This window comes from Lepidochelys kempii, chromosome 18, assembly GCF_965140265.1.
Source record: "Lepidochelys kempii isolate rLepKem1 chromosome 18, rLepKem1.hap2, whole genome shotgun sequence".
In the NCBI taxonomy this organism is placed as follows: Eukaryota; Metazoa; Chordata; order Testudines; family Cheloniidae; genus Lepidochelys; species Lepidochelys kempii.
In genome coordinates, this window is record NC_133273.1 from 16,877,972 (window position 1) to 16,900,240 (window position 22,269).

A 22,269-nucleotide genomic window follows, 5' to 3' on the forward strand; every position below is an offset into this window, starting at 1 on the left:
CATATGTACCATGTACCACAAATGTACCTTATGTCTGAATCATTTTTGACTCAGCCTTCAAAAACAAAAAACAAGAACACTCCAAAGACCTTGGTCAAAGACTAAACCTGTGAAATTTCAGCCCAATAGATGAAAGTTTTGGAAACTTATAAAAGACTTAAACAGCTTAAAATGGAAATGCTGTGGCAACCTTAACCATAGTCATCACTCCAGCTGCACAGTAAAAACTAAATTTACATTTCAATGAGTTTGGAACTCCTCTCAGTAATCCAAGTGTTCTATATTAGAATTGGAGTATCTGAGAATGTTTTATTTAAAAAAATTGGTTGTATTATAGAGCCAAACCTTGCAAATTCTTCAGTTATGGTTAGAATCTAGTAAGTGGAACATTTTTGCTGTAAGGAGCGGATGCAAATTTAACCACACATGCACAGAGTTATATCGGAACAAAAAAGGCCAGCTTACGCTTCTGTTCCTTTCATTTTTTTGCACGTGTCATATGGCTGACAAGCATTTTTTTTTTTTAAACGCGGATGTTTTCCTGAATTTGACTGACTGAAAAAAATTACTATCCGAACAATAGTTTCCACTGCAAGTACACTACAGAGTTGTTTTTTAATCTGCAATATAATTTACAATACACATCTAGACAGTCTGGGACTGAAACTGAACTTGAAGGGATTAAATACATAACGTTTCTCTCCTCCTATTTTGGGCATTTTTAAGGACAGAAACACTAGAAGTCCAGCCTCTCTCTCACACCCACCCACCATGCCAACAAACATTTAGCAAGACCCAACAACATTCTACATAATCCTGTGATGCAAGTCCAAAATTAATGTGTAAATTCCTTGTGACAGGGATCATGTTTTATCTGTTTTGGGAACTGTCTAACACGCTTTTGGGTGCTGTTAAATTATAAATAAGGAAGAAAGTATCAGTTGCCTCTATAATTCTAGAGCCATTTCACAATTAATGATCTTTCCCCAGAATTTAGAACAGGGTTTATCACAGAGGGCGGGAGGAATCCTTCAAATGGTCTTAGTATGTACTCCAACTATGGGGCAAGTTTGGAAACAAGCACAAACTACAGTTTACACTGTTTATTTTTTAAACTGAGGTTCCCTCTGTCCATTTCTTACAACAAGTTCTCCTTCCAGCTTTAGAACATGCTAGTCAGAGTAATACCAGGAGCCAGCCAGAAAGGAGTTAAAATAACCAACGCATATTTTGAAAAGGAGAACTAGAAAATCCAAGTTTCCTGGGCAACTTTCTTGCTCTCAGTAAGTGCCTGATCCAATGACTATTGAAGTTAATGAAAAGACTACCCACTGACTTAAATGAACTTTGGATCAGGCCCCTAAAATAGATTCTGATGTGCACATGGCTGCTCATAAGCATCACTGAGCATATATTCGTTGCAAGGTTTGCTTACAGTCTTATCATTGACAACCCTAAATATTTAAAAATCACGAGTCGGGCTCCCTCTAAAATCTACATAGGAAAAGGGCAATTTTGTCACAGGTGAAGTGAAATTATAGTTTCAACCTAGTCTGCCGCACCAAACTACCACCCAGTGCCCTTACACTTTGGATGTCCCAGTATCAGAATGGCAGGGATGTTGCAGGTCAGCCCTATGTTGCATTTACACAATTAGTGAGTAAGAGTGCCATCCTTACACATAGCCTGGACCTTCAGAGCAACATGATGAATATTTTATCTAGACTATCTAATCAAAATAAGATATTGTACAGAGAGACTAAATGAAAAGTAATTCTGCCTGTCCTCATCCTCAGGAAGTGGTAGACAATTAGCTTAATTTTCTCAAACAAAGCTCAGTTGTCTGTTGCCCAGGTACTAAAATTAACTGTACACACAATTTCCTTATTCAGCAAATCTTAAAACATTTTTATCTGATCAGCATTCCTGTAAACTGTAGTTAACCACAATGCCATAAGATATGGCAGGGAAAACACCTGTATTGCATAAAATTCAAAGGCCTATTTGCATTTTAGTTGCCTTTTGATGAGTGGAAACATAACCCACTTTCAAATGACTAATTCCTGCAAGGAAAGACTAACAGTAAATTTAATACTTTTGAGACAGGAAAAGAAATTACTCCTTAAACAGTAACCATGTTTAGAACAGCAACAGGTGGGGTTCAACACAAAACTGCAGAATGGCACAGAGCAATGTTCAATCTCACTAACCTGAAGAATCTCTTTTTGCATAATATGGAAATGAGAAGGCTTTGAATTGATCTGATTTTGCCGCTATATTTGTAGTATTCGTTGAGTGCTAGGCAGACAGTATACACTTCATATAGTTTCTTGCATATATTTTGTGTTTATATATAAATGATAATGTTCTGCAAATTGCAAATCCCACCCTCTCATCATTTTAATAAACAAAATCAACAAAAATATTGCAATAGGACTGAAATTGCACACTGTTTTACTAACTAATCAGCTCGCTATGCTATATATTTGTCCACAAGAACAGAAGAGCAATGGAAGCATTCAGCACCAAAATGGAGAATGTTTTCTGGATTTGGTCCTCATAAGAGAAAGAGACCCAAAACCCTGGCTAGTAACAGGGACAGTGTTAGTTCAAACCCACCGTTATCCTAACAGCTTTGACAGATCTTCTGTTACCAAGTCTTAAGTATCTCCTAAGAAAAGACCACCCACTATGCAAAAACTGCAGTGGAGGAGGGGCATGTCACACTGTCTGGAGTGGTTGACTGAGAGTGCCAACCTGTCAGTTAAACTTGGCTAGTCGGAAAATACCTGTCTGTGATGCTTAAAAGGGGCTAACATTTCTTGCTTTGGGGCTTTTCAGACCCTCCCACATCTCGGTGCTCTCCAGAGGAGTCTCTTCCTTACTGTCCCTGACCAAATCAATTAAAGGGTCAGTAAACGTTCCCTTATCAGCACAACAAATCATAGTCACTCCCATCTCCGTTTTGTGGTAAGCTTTCCATCTATTGACAGGTACAGTTTGTACAGCTCCCTTGCCATGGGGCTTCTTGACAATGCTTCCCAACAATTGTGCATTTTGTTTTTCCTCACTAGAATCTGCACTAACACCAAATCACCAATATCACATGATCTTTCTTCAGGACGCCTATCATACCAAGCCTTCTGCGATTCCTGACTTCTTTCCAGGTTCTGTTGCAACAGATCCATCACAGCTTGTAAATTCTCTTTAAAACAAGTGACATACTCCCCTATAGGTTGTCTTGTCTCCTCAGTACTACCCTCCCCAAAGCCTCGAATTAAATCTAGGGGTCCCCTAACCTGTCTCCCATACAGGAGATCAAAGGGGGCAAAGCCAAAAGACTTTAGGGGGACACTTCTGCATGCAAATAGCAAATAAGGGAGTAACGCATCCCACTCCTTCTCTTACCTGGTGCCATACATTTTCAGTACAGCTTTCAAAGTTCCATTAAATCTCTCCACCAGACCATTAGTTTCTGGATGATAGGGGGCAGCCTTTAAATGCTTCACTTCAAACAACTCCCACAACTTTTTAAAGACAACAGACATGAAGTTTGCACCATGGTCTGACAAGATGAAATTCAATAAGGACAAATGCAAAGTACTCCACTTAGGAAGGAAGAATCAATTGCATACATACAAAATGGGAAATGACTGCCTAGGAAGGAGTACTGCGGAAGGATTATAGCGGATCACAAGCTAAATAAAAGTCAGTGTAATACTATTGCAAAAAAGAAAAAAAAAAGAAAAAAAGATCATTCTGGGATTGTTGTAAGCAGGACACAAAAAGTAATTCTTCCATTCTATTCTACGCTAAGGCTCAACTGCAGTAGTGTGTCCAGTTCTGGGTGCCACACTTCAGGGAAGATGTGGACAAATTGAAAGAAGTCCAGAGGAAAGCAACAAAAATTATTAAAAGGTCTAGAAAACATGACCTAGGAGGAAAGATTGAAAAAACTGGGTTTGTGTATTCTGGAGAAGAAAAGACTGAGGGGGGACATAACAGTTTTCAAGCACGTAAAAGGTTGTTACAAGGAGGAAGATGAAATATTGTTCTCCTTAACCTCTGAGGATAAGACAAGAAGCAATGAGCTTAAATTGCAGCAAGGGAGGTTTAGTTTGGACATTAGGAAAAAACTTCCTGTCAGGGTAATTAAGCACTGGAACAAGTTACCTAGGGCGGTTGTGGAGTCTCCATCATTGGAAGTTTAAAAGAACACGTTAGACAAACACCTGTCAGCAATGGTCTAGGTTATTACTTAGTCTTGCCTTGAGTGCAGAGGACTCAACTAGATGACCTAGTGAAGTCCCTTTCAGTCCTACTTTTCTTGGATTCTATGACAATTTCCCTGGGAAAACCGACTTGCTAAAAATGGTGAATAGGGCAGTGGCTACCATCGGAGCTTTGATATTAGATAAAACTGCGGCTTCAGGATACCTGGTGGCAGAATCCACCACACCAAGTATATATTTCTTTCCAGTCCTGGAAGGCTTAGATACTACAATATCTGCAGACACTCTGGTAAACACCTCTTTGATTATAGGCAATGGCTGTATAGGAGCCTTGCAGGGTCCCTTTAATCTCTTACACTTCTGACCATAAGTCAGAACTCTTACAGTAATTTTGTAGTGTCTCAAACATGTGAGGGCAATACAAATTCCGTTTACACCTGTCACAGGTTCTTTCCACTCTTAAGTGTCCTGTGAATGGACAATCATGAGTTATCTGCAGCAACTCTCCTCTATATTTCTCAGGCACAACTACCTGCTTGCAAACCTCACCAGTATGTCTCCTTCTACCAAAAAACAAAAACAAAAAAACTATCTTTTTCTTCCCCAGCAGGGGTATTATTCTGAGGCGCAACCCTCTCTTGGTCCAGAGAAGGGTCGGCTTGTTCAGCCTTCACAAACTCCTCTTGAGCCTCACTTAAGTTCAGAGCAGATTCTGGCCACAGCAATGGCATTTTCAAATTCCTCCTCTGAAGAAAAGTTATTACACTCAGCAAAGAACTGAGGGCATTCCCCCAGCCCCTTTCCAGTCCTCCCTGCTTTGTCTGTGGACAGAGGAGCCCTCTTTCTGGCTGCGAGTTATAACATTAACCTGCTTAGACATGGCTAAAATGTTACTACCTATTAAAATATCAGCAGGAAACAAATTCCTGATGCTACCATGACCTCACCCTTAAAATTCCCCTGCTCAGGGTGGATCTTAGCCAGAGGCACAGTCACAGAGAACTCAGTCAAAGCATTACACTTAAACTCTTACAGGGAGTTTTGTCTTCCTCTCACCAAACTCTCCTTAACCAAAGTGACTTGGGGATGCTGTGTCCCTCCAGCCCTTACAATCTATGACATTTAACTTAGCATCCTTAATACATTTTTCATTACCTTCCCAAGACTCAGTCCTCAAATAGTTCACTGGCTCTTCCTCCTCCTCTACTGCTGAGCCTGGGGCAACGGTCGTGGCACTAACACCAAGGGTTGGGAGTGTAAATTGTGGGGGAATCTAAGCTTTGGGTAACTTGATTTTATATGGCCGGAGTCGCAAGGCACCTCATCCACTTTGCCAGGCTCAGAGCTTCCCTCTCTGATAGTGGGAGTGGCCTGGAATAAATCAGCCCCACTCTGGATGGTGTTTATTTTGCCACTTGGGGTTTATTTCTCATTATTTTTGAGGTAGGTCTCGGGGCAGGCCCAAGTACTCCTCCACCAAACAAAAGAAACAAATTCATAACACAAAACAAAGGGGAATATATTTTATTACCCCCTCTCTGGGGGTGGGGTAGCCTTGTTATTGGCCCCAAGGTGCCGGTCCTTCCCCTAAACAGGCAGTTAGGTAGCTTTCCATGTAGGAAGGAGTGCAGCCTCCTACCCTAGAGAAATCTTTCTCCCTACTCCCACTAGCCCTTCAGCAGCTTGCCTCTCCTCCTCTCTCACAAGAGAAGTGGTTTTTAAAAGGTCCCAGGCAGCCTTTAACTGGACTCATATGTCCCTAGTTGACCAGAGGTAACCCCTTTTCAGCTTATAGGGAAAAGGGCTTTTATCAATCTAGAACTAGTATACCTGCCTTCCATGGAGTGTGTTGGTGATAGGAGTGCTTTCCTAGCCATCTCCAAGAGTTTTCTGTCTTAAGAATGAAGGTCTCATCTGTATGGGTGGTAGCCCTGAGCTTTGACGTTCTGGACTGGTTCTGGTCTTTGTAGTTGAATGTGGCAGGTATACAATAAAAACCTGATTTGGCTGGGACAAAAAAACAAACAAACCACCACTCTCTTTATAACTGTCCAGCCTAACTTCATCACACTGGGAGCCAAGCAGTGTAGCAGACTACCTGCCTTGCCTTTGGGTAAGGGGCTTTAAAATCTGGCCTTCCTTGAGGTTTTTTTTTTTTTTTTTTAATTAAAGTTGGGGTTAGGTTTATTTCTAGACTCCTCCTCCCCCCTCTTAACCTGGGGGACAGGGGGATTTCCCTTCCCTTGGGATTTGCCCCTACCCCCCTTGAAAAGTCCTGAAAGGATAGCTTCAAATCAGCAACTGAGAGCTTTGTGCATACATTTTGACTAGGCAGCAGGGAAAGGAATAGAGGTGGGGCACGAGTACCTTCTGCCCCAGATGCCAGAGCCACTGACTGGTACAGCTGAAGCTCCGGGCAACCCAGGAAGAACGTGAGCACCAGAGACTGATGGTGGAATTGCAGATCAAGGAGAAGACGGAAACCCAGGAGGAGGAAGCTCACGAAAGATGCATGGAACTAGAAGCTGAGGAGAGAGCACACCTGAAACAGATGGAAGCTCACACACTGCAGCTCAAAGAACTGGAGCAGCAAAAGCAGCATCCCCAGCGAGTGAGTATACCTCCACTCAGGGAGAAAGCCTGCCCAATTTATCAAGAGACTGACTGTACAGAGGAGTTCCTGTCCATCTCTGAGCGACTGTATGGTATCCACAAGATTTCAAAGGATAAGTAGATACCAATCCTCTTGACCAGAATAACTGGGGAGGCAAGACGAGTTTTTAATGATACAGAGGAGGGTGATGCTAAGATGTATAAGAAATTTAAAGAAAATATATTGAAAAGGTTTAAGATTACATCTGAGTCCTATCAATTTGAAGTATAGGAATCTTAAAATGTTTGACAGTATCACTCATGTTGATTATGTGCATAAAATGTGTAATTTTATGAAAAATTGATAATAGGATCAGGGGCTATGAAAAACTCATCTGATGGTACAGGAGCAGTTGTTATGGGTAGTTACAACCTTCCACAATTATGGAGGCTGCAGAAATTGCTATTGAATATGTTGAGTCAAGGGGTAAGGAGGTGGGTACGCAGAAACATATAGATGATCTGGTCTGGTTTCCAGCTATGAATTTGTCAGTACTCAGCTGACACCTATAGACTTGGTAAGAGCTGGCCCCTGGTTTGCCAGCATCACAGGGCACACTGGATGAACGAGGACAAAGTTGAGACTGCCTAACCCACCTTCACTTTGGACAAAGAATTTGACCTTAAGTCTTCAGAAACAAAAAGCTATTGTACCAACCCAGCACACAACCCAGCCCAGGATAGAGAAAAAGAATTCACAGTAGAACTCCATTTATCCAACCCTCCATTATCCAGCTCTCGCAGAGGTCCAGAAGCAGGCACTCTCTCCTGTGGCTGCTAGATGGTGCTGCAGTGTTGCATGTTCCCATTCTCCAGATTATCCGATCTGGTCCCAGTCCCCATTAGACTGGATAAATGGGGCTATGCTGTATTTCTTTTTTCACACGACCATTCCTACTTCTCAAAGTAAACAATGACCTGGGCTAATCTGCACTTGCTGTAGAATACATTGGGCACAATAACCAATTTATTCTGCCTTCCCCCCCACCCCACCCCTCCATCTTGCTGTTCTATTGAGAAGTGAATTTCCCAGTTTATAAATCACAACTAAAAAGGTGAAAATTGCAAAACTGAAATCTAGTGATCCTAAAAATGTAGGGCCCAATCTTTATAGGATTAGAGGGCTCTCAAGGACCTGATCATGCAAGGTGGTGTTTAATGTTCAGCTCCTTTCCTCTCTTCATTCTTGGCAGCAGCTTCTGTGGCATTTCACCTCTGTCTCCTTTCAAAGCCAAAGCAGATGCAGTCTTACAGCTGGAACAGTAGTCCTGTACTGAGTCTTGATTTCTAAGCTGCCAGTTCAGCCAATTTACTGCTCGTCAAAGAACTGGAGCAGTACAATGCTTTTCTTAGCAAAATATGCTGGTATCAGCAACTGAAAATACTTACTTTCTTCATCAATTTTTAGCTCTTCATTGTTTTTCATCTTCTCTGCAATCTCTTTTTCATTAAAGCCCTTGCTTGCCAAAAACTTTATTTTATACTCGTCCCAAGACACATGGCCTGTAAGACAGAGACATATCTCAGACGTCAAAAATAGTCTAACATTTTAAAATCCAAGCTTCTGGTCTTGTTTCTTTTGAAATCATCTATTAAAACCCTTTACGCATCTGCAATCTGTAAGAACCACATCCATTCACATTTACTCATAACCACCCAACACTTGTAAATTTCATTGGGAGCAGTGATATGGCAAAAATACCTCCCAACCAATCCTCCTCAAAGTGGACTAGGGTTCCTTTCCACAAAGGTAAGGCCTGAAATATTCCTATGGTTGTCCATTCTAACGGTCAAAATTATGTCTTTGGAGGTCAATGAGAGCTCAAACGCATCACCAAGGGCAGAATTTGGTCCCTACATTATTTTTAATGGGTAGGACTGCCTAAGGATTCAATCTGACTCAGTGACAACCATTTTAATTTTCTTTTTAAGTTCCTTTTAAGTCTTTTCTATTATAAACTAAGTAGCTTCCCAAAGAGTGATCAAAGATCTAATAGCTACGTTTATCTGGTTAACTATACTGCTTTTGCCTTACCTTGTTATCATTGAATCTGCTCTCTTGAAAGAAAGCAAAGTCAATAAAACACCAACTCTAAGGCCCTGATAACCCTGGGGATTTTTTTTTTTTTTTTAATTTCCGACCGTTGCCAACACCAGCACATCTCAGCCAGCATTAGTAATGTTGGAAGCCCCAATACTGATATGCGTTTTTAAATAGAGTCAATTAGACCTGCCCTGAGCAAGGTTACATGATATACATGACGTTAAAAGTGACTGTGGGAGCAAATGAGAGCTCCCAATATTACTAATGTTGGTAAAGCTGAACCAGAGATAGCAATCATGGAAAATATTAAGAAAGTTTCTCCTAGTGCAGTCAAGTCTTCAGAGAAGAAAAATCCTCTATTGTCCTCCCCAGTGAATGATACAAATGTAAAGATGAAACTGGTCTCATGGACTTCAAAGGGACTAGGACAGGGGTGGCCAACCTGAGCCTGAGAAGGAGCCAGAATTTACCAATGTACATTTCCAAAGAGCCACAGGAATACATCAGCAGCCCCCACATCCCGCGCCCTGAGCCTTCCACCCACCAGCAGCCCGCTGATCAGCGCCTCCCCCACCCTCCCGATCAGCTGTTTCATGGCATGCAGGAGGCTGGGGGAGGGAGAGCGAGGGCACGCCAGGCTCAGGGGAGGGGGTAGGAAGGGGTGGAGTGGGGGCAGGGCCTGTGGCAGAGCCAGGGGTTCTGCAGTGTGCACCCCCAAGCACACTGGAAAGTTGGCACCTGTAGCTCCAGCCTTGGAGTCGGTGCCTGTACAAGGAGCCGCATATTAACCTCTGAAGAGCCACATTGGCTCTGGAGCCACAGGTTGGCCACCCCTGGATTAGGATTTGGCCTATGATGAGTGCTTCAGAGCAATTAAATGTGCAGCCCATAGTCAGTTTGACCTCTAGCTATAATGTTTTTAGATGCCCTAGAATGACTATTTCACAAGATAAATGTTGTTCTCCTACCATCACCATCAGGGTCCACAGCTCGGAAATGCATTTTGTTCTCTTCCACAGCTTCCTGGAAATGCTCTTCTGTCTTCTCCATGATCCAACGCTGCATCTCTTTAGCGCTTATTTTTTTGTCCCTATTAATGTCTACCCTGCAGAGGAAGATATGAGAACAGTTAAGAGTCCAAAAATACCCCAAAACACTAGACATGTCACTTCACTGCCCACTAACAAGAACAGAAGACAGTTAAAACAGAAGTGAGATGGTTCAGTTTAATTACAGAAAAAAATATTACTCACCACTTGAGTAATATATTATTTAACACTGAGCCATTGACTGAAGAGTAAACATTTCAGAGACAGCTATAAAGTTACCTGGGAAATTAAAAATGGCTAAATGTAAAGTCTGAATAGATGAGTGGGCAGAATGAGACAAACTCCCTTAATAGGATCAGTTATTTTCATTTTAAGATTATTTCTTTCACTGTTCAGGACGGCCATCGTGTTCTAAGTACGCCACGCTGTTTTCCTTCAGTTGCAGCAGTCAGCCTTTTTGCTCTTCTCAAGTGAAGAATAATGTTCGTGGGACTGCCCAGTGAAGTAAGGTGCTTAATTATCTTTCATTATCCTGTAAGTTGGCAACATCTACCCAGCTTTTAAAAACTGCAAAGTTTTTTTTTTTTAATAAAGAAATCACAGACAGAAGTACACTGCATGGTCCATGCTACGCTAACTCTACCTTTCCTAAACTTAAAGTGTAATTGTTTCTGATTTTTCAACTTGCTTGCTATTGTAGACTCTCACTAGTGCAGATGTCTCAGCATCTTTTACTTCTTGCTTCCTTCTAGATCCTTTCTTCCTCTGAGTTCACTGCAATATCTCAATTCAGTGTACTCCCAAGATTGTCTCCTGCTGACTTTCAGGATTTAGCATTCTTTCCCCCTCCTTTTTTATTATTAAATTCATAAACTCTCCCTCATTTACTGGGAAGATGAGATGTCCCTTATGCTTAACCATTTATTAGAAAAAGCTATAGTCATTAAGAGAATGAAAATAAAGTGAAAAACCTTGGTGCATGAGCCTCTAAAAAGGTTTCTCAATTCCTTTAATGTTATTGCTGTAACCTTAAGAGATATCCAGAAGGTCTTCTAACAATTATTTTTTAACCCTTGATCCATGAAGACGACCATTGTTTCTACATGTTTATAGGATGGTTGACTGAAAAGCGATCTTACAAAAGTTAAAACTGAGGTAATGGACATCTGCTCCCTGTGAGTCTCGCCAGTCACATCTGCTTTCCTTTTTTAGTACAAAGACAAGATATTTTTATGTTCACTACTGGTCAAGTGCAGAACCATAATCTATATTACATTCAGACTCATTGACCAAATTGCAAGATATGTGCTAATTGTAAAGTCTGTTGGCAATGATGGATAAAAGAGCAAGAAGTTTGCTCAGTTTTTAGAGAACAGATGAGACTGTACCATTGGCAGTTAAAATAAATCATATTTCAGTTACGCAAATTTAATATATCATGAAATGAGAATAAGTACGATCACCCAAATGTCATTTTTAGAGTCCCTTTTCTGAACATATCAACAATCCAAATGTAAGTGAGCATCAAAAACAGAGAAGACATTTTGTTGACATTTAAGAACCTATTTAAAGTATACCAAAACCACCCATGTTAAAATTTTAAGAAGCGTATACAGACACAGGCTTTACTTCATCTTTTTATCTGTTTTCATCACTATCTTAAGACTTCAAAAATTTATCATTGACACTTAGGTTATTTAATACGTTCCTCCACCTTTAAATGTCAACTCAAATGTTACAGTTAGAACAACCCAAACATCTGATCTTTTTTAAATGTTCATCTGTATTAAAAAGTGCAACATTAAAGTTTTTAATTACTGTACTGTTTTCTCACAATGTAAGTACATGCACACACAGACTATCAGACTCACTGTGGCAAGCAGTAATTTAGAGCTGACAATAGTAAAATATGTTCATCACACTTGTACATACATTATAGTTAAGCTATCCGAGTAATGATATTTGTGATATTTTGGTACTGAATAAGTAACAAAATGGCAACAGAAAGGTTTATCCTTAACTTTGACACCTCTCAATTGCATTAGACCAGATCAGAAGCCTACAGCCACTGCACATGACCTCTATTCAATATAGAAATGTAATAATGGCTCCCAAATAAGACTGTCCATTTAGTGATTGTAAAAAGGCAGCATTCTTGCATTTGCCTCTATCTAGTGGCCCATTAACCCATTCCTCAGTTCTCTATATGGTATTGCTTTTCTTCACCACTGTGGTTCCCAAGAATCATCCAGACATATTGATTCAATGAATTGGTACACCCAGTGGTAAGGCTGGCCATATTCCTTCTGACATCTATAAAGCATCATATTTTTTAGGCAAACAGTGCGCTTACAACTGTACAGAACAAGACATGGTCCCTGCTCTGAGCTTATAATCTAAGAGGCAGAATGGACCATCAAAATAATAGTGCGTGAAGATATCTTATTTAGAATGGACTATTGAAAACGATTCCCAGTAATAGTAATGAAAGGTTAGCTACTGGGTAACATGGGGCTAAAGCTGTACAAACAAAGATGACAAATGATACTAGTACAGCCTACAATTCACGAATATTTAAGTAATAGAGAAAGTTTTGCTAAGAGCTCTGAGAAGACGACAGCAAAGTGTTCAGCTAAAGGGGAAAAAACCCAGATCTTAGTTCAGAAATAATGTATATTCCACAGAACTGTAGCCTACATGATCTTAAGAGAATTTAAGCTTCCATGTAAAGTGAACAAAATATACAGAAGAAACATAACTCAGCGTAGACATTCCTCAGTTGTCTCTGGGTGGAAAATGCCTGATGCAGGATGATAATCTTTCGACACTTTGCCATGCATCAGCTCTGATAAATACATTGGTTCCTCTTGTTCTTCAAGAAATACCATTAATATTACAGCAAAAATTAATGTAGCATTTCATAAATTCTGTAGAAATCTCTCCAAGAAATTCCAGAATAAGAAGTCAGACTGAAACACCTTCCTCTGACAATAATCCTGAGTTCTCAACAACATAAAATACAAGACAAATGATATTACATTATAGTTCACTAAACTGTGTGCTTTTTCCACAAGAAAATTACAGATTTCCAAAAATAGATGGTAGCTGCTGCAATATGTGATAACTGTGCCATGGTCTGAATGCACTTTAGTGACATCCAGTGTAATTCACAAAAACTGTTACAAAGACCATTACACTTAATAAGCAAACAAACCCAGTCAAGGTTAGCACTCTTAACTGGTGGCAATAAGTTTAGGTATAAGGGAGAGTCAGGGAGTACACATGTACCATATTTCATTGTCCATGCACAGCAAAAATAGTTAAGAAACATTAGTATTAATGTTTATATCGGGCCTTTAAAGATAAACACAGTATTTCTGTTAAAAGGAACAAATGTGGCCTTACTACAGGTGTTCCATAGGAGAAGGCTTATTACAGAAATCCAATTTATTTGTAGTGAATCAAGCACAGTACTGACCAAAGTAACAAAAACCAGCCACCAACTGAGAGTTACCTAGTGGCCTACATGAAATGAGCTTGGTGATCTCAGCCTATTTTCCGCCCAGCAGGAATCCACATCACAAAGCATCACAACTGGACCTTTGTGGCAATCTCAGCAGACAGGTCAATGACTGAACTCCCTTCTTATAACTAGAGTCCATTCCCCACATCAGGTTTCCAGGCACATTGACATAGCCATTTGGGGAAGACTGCATTGCTCCTGCTGTATATATTAAGATTGTCAGACTAGCAATTTCCATTAGCTCTAAATACAGTTTATTTAAGAACAAGACTATTCCCATTGCATACAGATAATGAAAACCAGACTCAAAAAGGTAATATTTAATAATGAGAACAATGTCATTTATTTACAGTTAAAGTGATATACAAGAGTTTGCTAGACAACTTCTTTAAATCTCTAGATGCAGCATACTTTAAAAATACACAGATCATGACAAATAGGACAACTATCAAGGTAGGTAAGGTTTTTAGCTAAACAACCCATCAAATCTAAAAGTCTAACTTCATAACAACAAGCAAGCTAACATGTCCCCTGAGCTTCATTCTACTTTCAGTATAATTGTCCAAATCTACCACTGCTATGGCTATAATCTCATCATCTGCCTTCCCTCACAAAAGGATAGGCAATGACATTATAAATGAAAATTGTGATTAGGTATACCAGATGTACTTCAACATTATCCCCAAATTATGCCCTTTTTAACTACTACATTAAAACACTCCATTGGTTTTGGCAATCCCCAACATAACCACTCCCCTACTTCTATTCTGAGCGATAAGAATAATAGACCTCAAATGCTATGAGAGCTTACAAGCATCACTAAAGTTCAACCTCTTCCCTTTCAGTGCTTGTACGAACCCCACATGCTCAGCCTCAAGAAGGAGTGAGCTCAGGAGTTTCACAGGAGAAAGAGGGAAACAACCTTACCCCTACACATACTGGAAGCAAACAGGATGCAAGTTTTCTGGCTAGGGACCCCATGAATGATTAGTCAAGGACTGGCATTCAATTGCCAAATGTGTGTGCTTATAAGGGGTAGGAGATATCACCAAAATATGAGAAATTAAAAAGGTGAATACTCACTTTCCAGACACGCACAGTGGTAGATTATTACCACAAAGACATCCTGACAGGAAACCACATGTACTACATTACTGAAATGGAATTACAAAATTCAAACTACAAAACAGATTTAATTTAATTAAACTAAGAAAGCCCACCCTTTACAACTGAGATTTGTGGTTTGAATTCTGGCATCCAGTCTAGTCTATGGTAATTCATGGTATGGCCACACATTGAATACTGAATATCTTAACACACTTCTTGGCCCATCAAGTGCCCAGATACTCACCTTCTTACAGAAAGATAAAAAGATAAGCAGATATGTTTATATGTTATGATAATCTTATGTTCTTATGATATGCAGCAGGAATTTCTGCATGAAGTGATCATTTTTGGCCAAGACTTCAATGACAGATGTCTTGTCAAAATTAGCCCTTATCCCACTGTACTTCCACCAGAAAACAATTCAGAGGACTTTTTTGCTGTCGTTGGTTTTAGAGACAGATAAATATGGAGTTTTTTGCATTGACCCAGAAATTCAATTTAGCATGCTTTTTCCATAACAAGAATAAAAAAATTAAGTAGTTTGTTTAATAAAAAAAAAAAAAGAAAAAAAGAAAAGACTACTTAACATCCAGGTTTCAGAATTTATGAAAATATCTCAAGTCTTTACAACAGGCAAGTTACTGTTTAAATCAATTAGCCCATTGGTATGTCTGAATCTTGAAGATCATACCCTCTCAGTTAATTCCCCTGTGGAACCTGATAATTAGAAATAACTTTGCTCTTATCACAGGGAGAAATTGAAGTTTGCTGTACCTCTCCCTGCTTTCTCTCTCAGTAATTGGACAGAGAATGAAGAGCCTTTTAATACCAGATTCACAGGGTTTTTTTACTTCCCCATACACCCCAAAAAACCCAGAAAACACCACCGCCCCCTGGTGATGCCACCAAAAGTACTGGAACAGTCTGTTTTTAATACATATTAGTCACTACATTTAGAATGACTTTGTGCTAGCGGGACATCTTATCTCCGCTAAGTGAGAGTAGCCTCAGAAACAGAAGCCAAGACTGTTATGACAAATACCTTACTCTCTTCAATTACATAATCTTATCTATTCCAGGCTCTCGAAAATCTCTGAAAAGAAAAAAAAAAAGTTTATGAATGTAATTCAAAGAAACCTAAACTGTATCACAAGGAGCACAGCCTTAGAAAACCGTACAGGCTAATATGAGAAGAGGACTAGTTAAAATGCAATGAGACTGCAACTGTCTGTGCTACATTGAACACAGAACTTATCACCACATTTTGTCTAGCTCACCCCATCATTTTTAAATATTACATAACGTATGACTGTTGGAACAGCTACAACAGTGAGACATTTCATAGGCATGTATTCTTACTTCTTAGGTCTAGTTTGTTATAGATGGTTGATGTGCAAAATCTAATCATATTATAAAATTTGTATTTTTCAGATCTGAAAGTTACCTTAAGTTCCATTTAGATATTCAGCAAATTACATCATTGGGCTTACCCCACAAGACAAACGGCATTTGATCAAAAACATTAATTACTGACCACAAAAATGTCAGCTACTATTTTGTATGAAAGAATGGCTGTGTCCCTAATTAACTTGATCAAAGCACACTTTGGCTGATAAGAGTGATACCAGAGAATAACAGACAAGGCCAACCAAATTTTCTGGTATGGGAAAAGTCAAGTAGAACATGAAAATAACACATTTATTTTAATATATTTAAAGAAGAGTCAGCTGCAGAACACAGCTGACAGATCTACTTTGGGCACAGTTTACTCTAAACACTAGTCCATTAAAGGGGCTTTAGTTGTACTTCGCTAAATATAAAAAATTCCAGGCTCAAAATTATAGAAAAAAAATTCTAGTCCCCTGAACTTTAGTCACTTCAGCCCCATTGTTGGTTCAAAGACCGCATCAGTTAAATATCTAGCTATTGGGTCAAGTTATCCATTTAAAAAGACAGCATCCCCCAATTGTACAAGACATGGGAGGATGCAGGGGAGCCGGGAACAGTCTCATCTCCAATCTCAATCTCCATCTTTATGTAAAACTGGACCTATACAAGATTACTCCCTCATACAGCAACTGCTGCTTTTACCCACTCATCTCAGAGTTTCAAATTTCTGTCTCAGTCTTTAGATTTGAAAACATGCCTCTTTTGATAAGATCCTAAAAGATCCAATAGATACTAATTTATCTAGAAGAATGTGGATAGGATAAAAACTCTACCTCTGAGTTACTATTCCTTTTTTGGAAAAGGTATAGTGTCTCACCTTGTTCCTTAATCACCCCATTAGACAACATGCTACATACTTTGAGGGTACCATTCCAAGTGGCATATAAATAGATCCAGGAACTTTAGCTGCTGCTCATTAAAAAAGAAAAGTAATTTTTTTTAAAAAAGTCTTTAAGAGAGGCATTTTCCTTTTCCCAAAGACTCCTTACCCCTGGTGAAAGGAAGGTCATTTTTATCTTCCAACTCAATCTTTAGGAGTACATCTGGAAAACAAGCTTAATTCCCTAAAGAATTTGGCAAACCTTCTAATCTGATCTCTCCGAGGGAACACAATGTGGAAAAGCACTTGAATTAGGTCGATAATCATTTCTAAGGTCAGGACAGAGGTGGCCAAACTGCTTTTGACCTACCAAGGCAGCCTCCATTGCAACAAATAGATAAAAGCAAAGGGAGACTGCAATTTGTGATTTACAGAAGTCACTAATCAACATCTGAATCTGCTAATCAGCTTTCAGTTTCGTTATTGCCAGATGTTTATTTGATACAGGCTTAACAATAAATCCTTAATTTGTAAAACTGTCAGTGGAGTGATTGGTTGAACAGATTAGCAATAAATGATTTTAGTTTAAGTGTAGAAGGGTAAGCCAGGATAAGTATACAAATTGGTTAGCATTTGAAAAATAAGCTTTGTGTTAACCCTTTCAGACATCTGCTGTTGAGAATACAGCACAGATACAGCAGTGTTTTTCATTAGTAAGTTATGTTTTCAGAGCTGGGTTTGTTGCACTGGCTAAAGAGACAAAAAGTTTTGCAAGGTTCTAGTCTACCATGAAAAAGAGCTATGATCCAAGCAAACCAGCCGATGAAGTGAGCTGTAGCTCACAAAAGCTTATGCTCAAATAAATTTGTTAGTCTCTAAGGTGCCACAAGTACTCCTTTTCATTAGTTGCCAGGAACTCCCCAGTCTGACACAAACTCTCTTTAGCCTTGAGCAATCCTCTTAACATCTGTGCCTCAGTTCGTCCCAGGTTTAAAAGTAGAACAATAAGTGACCATCTCATAGGAGCGCTGTGATAACTAAAGTTTAGTTAGTGATACAACATTTTAAAGGTGTAATATTAACTATTACAAAATGCATTTCTTATAATGATAATTAGAGTCCTGTAAATCCATGGATATTTGCTTTATATCCGTTGAGGCAGCTATCCGCAGACCATTTTTGCAGATTGGATGCGGATACAAATTTTGTATCTGCACAGAGCTCTAATGAGAGGGGTGGTGTCATTACAGCATACCACAGAACTATCCTGCTCCCAGGAATTGCAAATCAGACATTTCATGGAGCAGATTGCTTTGTTTGGCAGGGAGAACTGAATGCTAAATGAGGACCTTAAAAAAAAATAAAACAACCACCCTCAATGGAGTTGCATTGACAGCACCTACTGAAGAAGCAACACCCTGTTTTCCAAGTGTTGCAGTGGCTAAAGAATAGAACTGCTGCATGGTGATAAACAGAAATATCTGGGGAAATCAGCAGTCTTCAAAATTGCAAATGCATAGTCACCTCCATCATTGCCAGATACTCAATTACAAACTGTTCCAATAAAAATTGATTTCAAAGCCTCCCTGCCAATTCCAGCATAATTAAACAAAATGAAAAAACTTCACATATTCAAGATTTTTTTTTACTGCCACCAGAATTACCTACAAATATTAGAAGTACCAACTCAGTCCACACTGTTATAACAAATAAATCCACGGTCACAAAACACAAAGAGAAGCAACTCTGCCATCTAGTGGTAGTGACAATTCACTGTGGTTTTATTCTTCATATGTTCTAGTCTTAAAACTTACACAAGTGCACTTTACTGCACTGATTTCCATGTCTGCTAAAATAGGAATTTATCTAGTTATTGATTTAAGCCACTCCTAATAGAACAAAAGGTGCTTTATAAACAAATACAAGAAGTGGGCACATTTTTATGCTTAAAATAAGATTTTTTTTTTGTTACATTAGAATAAAAGCCCATCTAGTCTGAGGACCTTCAAGTAATGATGTTTAGCATGGTGTCATAATTTAAATATTATACCTTATCTTTCATTATACTTCCCTTTCTAAGCTCTGGGGAGTTGCCTACATATGTTTAACTGCAGCAGTAACAGAATTTTATAAGCTCTTCAGGAACTCATGAAGAATGAAGAAAGGGAGAGAAATTATTTCAGTTTATAAATACTTGGGATGGACCAAGATACTAAGGTTACAGGAGTTATTTAATCATTTAAACATATAAAATACAAGGAAAAAAAAGAGTCAGACATAGTATCAACTTCAAGGGGCTTTTGAACAAAAAGGGACTATACATGCTATGGGAAAGTGAGCTTTTTGCTGAGTTTGTCTTTTTTCTTTAGTCCTGATTCTCTCCAGAATATTTTCTTTTCCACTGATAGTATTTCTGTGGATCATACCAGAAGGGAAGTAAACCCAGGCCCAACAGCACCTCTAAACAACATATATTTACACATTGATTAAAACAGAGTAACAGAGAAATGAAGCGACTTCCCCAAGGTCACAGTGCAGGTCCAGTGGCAGAGTATAGAATAGAACCCATGTTTTCCAATTCACAGTGCAGTGCCCTATCCTTTGGAAAATTCTACGACACTAATGCATGAGACTAGAAAATGAGCCTGACTATACCCAAAGCACTCAAAATCCAAAAAGTAAACAAGCTGGGAGGGGGGAAAAACCTCCTAAAATCTTTCAATTTTAGTAATCCAAGAAGTTACTTAACATTAATTTTTTTCACGTGGGAATTTCATTTTCTGTGGTGGATTTTAACAACAATCTAAGGCCCCAACCCTGAAAGCTGATTAAAGTGGTTCTGCATGGGCACTGGAGGTGGGGAGAACCGCACATATTAAGCCCCACTGATTAGTTTAAAGGGTCAGGGCCTAAGTTAGTTGAATACTTTACTAACATAAATGTAATGCTTTAGGCAAGGTTGCTCATTCCTCTCATTGTAATCATCCTTCAAAAAAATCTTTCAAGCTTGTTTTTCAAAGAAGTTTAATTAACTGAACATAGAGGAAGTAGAGAAAAATATAAATGCAGCGGGATTGGTTGCATATTTTTCTTGATACACTACAACATAACTTACTTTGAAAATATGGCCATAAGCTTCCTTCTGTTTCTTCTTGGTTCAGAATCTTCATCAAACTCTTCCATCTCCTTTCCTAGAAAAACCTCTTGATGAAACTCCTTGTTAAGATGTCCATCCATCTCCATTTTGACCCCATTCAGGTGGTCTGGGGGCAGGATCTCATTATCATCTTTGCTGTCAACAGCTTTCTCTTTTAAGACAGAATTATTTGCAGGCCTGGCATAGACATCCATCAGCAGGAACACAAACAGGAGGGACAAATAGAGAGAGCCCAAACTGCAGAGGAAGGCTTGTTTTGACATCATTGTTGTTGTTCTTGTCCAAAATATTAACAAATTAATTTATGGTGAAAGAGAGATTAAATGACCTGAAAGTAGGGGGGGAAAAAAAAAGCAGAAATAAGGAACCTAAAATTGTAAAGCTACAATTTTATTTTAAGCTCCAAATCTAAATGTAAAAATCCAGCATATTCTGTTGGTCAACATTAAAAGCTTATCTTAAATGACAGAAGCCTGTTTTGCAATTAGAATAAACGAATGTTGTACAAGTAACTAGAGTAAGAAACAGGTTTTGCAAAAAAGTGTAGTGCAGTTGCAAAAGCAGTTCCAGCTACCAAAAGAAAAAAAGGGAGGGGGGTAAAATCTGATGATAGGGAATGTCGAGAAGTTCAATGTATGTCTGTTTCAGAAGAGCACATGTACAGATCAGATGACAAAGGCTGAGGCAAAATGTTACATTACCGGCATAATTCTAGCATACATCAGGCAAGTCTGAGACATATGAAGCTACATTCCACAACCAACAGAGAAAACAGTTCTTTCTAACATGGGGCTTTGCTCTGAGAAGTGTCTAATTTAACAGATCTCATCCCTTTATGGAGTCAGAATCACATCAGCTTGCTGCTAAGACCCCCCCATCCTGCTTTGGGCACCATGTAGGCCAGGAACGGGCAAACTACGGCCCATGGGTCGGATCCGGCCGTTTTAATCCGGCCCTCGAGCTCCTGCTGGGGAGCAGCGCCATGGCCCCCCTCCAGCTCCTATGGCTTCCTGCACCCCAACCCCTGCCCCAGCCCTGATCCCCCTCCTGCCCTCCGAGGCACTCAGTCCCAGCCTGGAGCACCTTCCTACACCCCAAACTCCTCATCCCCAGCCCCACCCCAGAGCTTGCACCCCCAGCCGGAGCCCTCACCCCCCTCCCCACTCCACTCCTCCACCCGGAGCCCCCTCCAGCACCCTGAACTCATTTCTGTCTGCACTCTGGAGCATGCACCCCTAACCAGAGACCTCACCCCCTCCCACACTCCAAACCCAATTTTTTTGAGCATTCATAGCCTGCCATACAATTTCTATTCCCACATGTGGCCCTCATGCCAAAATGTATGCCAACCCCTGATGTAGGCAGATGCTTGTGCCTGCACAGAGTATCACTTGTGGTTGATTATGGCATTGCGTGGTCATAAAACTCACTGAAGAACTAGGACCTAAGGCCCCAATCTTGCAAACACACATATACGTACATAAGAAGGGTCTGACCATTGGGTCAGACCAATGGGTCCAGTGTCCAGTCTTCCAACAGTGGCAGATACCTGGTACTTCAGAGGGAATGAACAGAACAAGCAATCATCAAGTGATCCATTCCCGGTCATCCACTCCCAGCTTCTGACAATCAGAAGTATTTTTACAAATACTTGTCTAGTGAATCAGGACCTGAATTAAGTTTTTACTCCTTTTACTAACTTTATTTCAGTGAGCACTCCAAATCCAGTTCAACTCTAAGAGAGAGAGCTGATTCTAACCTAGAGTGTGTGCCAACAACAGACTGTTTCAAGACTTTTTGTGAGCAGCGCATGACCAAGTTCCCAAGAAATGTTTCTAGGGCTGGCAGGTAGGAAAGAATCTTTACTTAGAACTGAGCAAATCTGATGTGGAATCAGTGAGAAATGAACATGGAACATCACAATGCTTTTTTTTTTTGTTTTTTAAATAATTTTTCAGACTAAAACAACATTTTAAATCTCAAGAGATAAAGTGATTACCAAAAGTGAATTTACTAGAACATCCTGGTAAAAGGAGATATAGCTAATTACAGAAGTAAGTTTCTGACAGAATCCTGGTAGAGTCATAAAAGTATTACAAGTTTCAGCAAATATGATGTAATAATTTAAAAAAAAATTTTAAGGGATAAACAGTGGAGAAACACTATACAGCACCTACTAAACCTGCGCTATTCGCTACTGAGGGAAGATTTAAGAAGAATATAGATATCTACCTGG

The 22,269-nt window shown here is 39.6% G+C and overlaps 1 protein-coding gene across 3 annotated transcripts in view; it reads right to left on the reverse strand.

The window, feature by feature from the left end:
* The window catches only part of SDF4 (stromal cell derived factor 4), a 33,760-nt gene that overhangs the window by 9,267 nt on the left and 2,224 nt on the right, over positions 1-22,269 (reverse strand). For 2 of the 3 annotated variants that reach the window (XM_073316914.1, XM_073316915.1), the window contains 4 exons: positions 21,514-21,588; positions 19,992-20,361; positions 9,897-10,033; positions 8,274-8,387 (listed from right to left, as the gene is read on the reverse strand). In XM_073316914.1, coding sequence (XP_073173015.1) covers positions 8,274-8,387; positions 9,897-10,033; positions 19,992-20,299 — 559 coding nt within the window. In that variant the 5' untranslated portion in view covers positions 20,300-20,361; positions 21,514-21,588. The remainder of the gene's footprint in view (positions 1-8,273; positions 8,388-9,896; positions 10,034-19,991; positions 20,362-21,513; positions 21,589-22,269) is intronic. The other variant, XM_073316916.1, reaches the window with a different exon arrangement.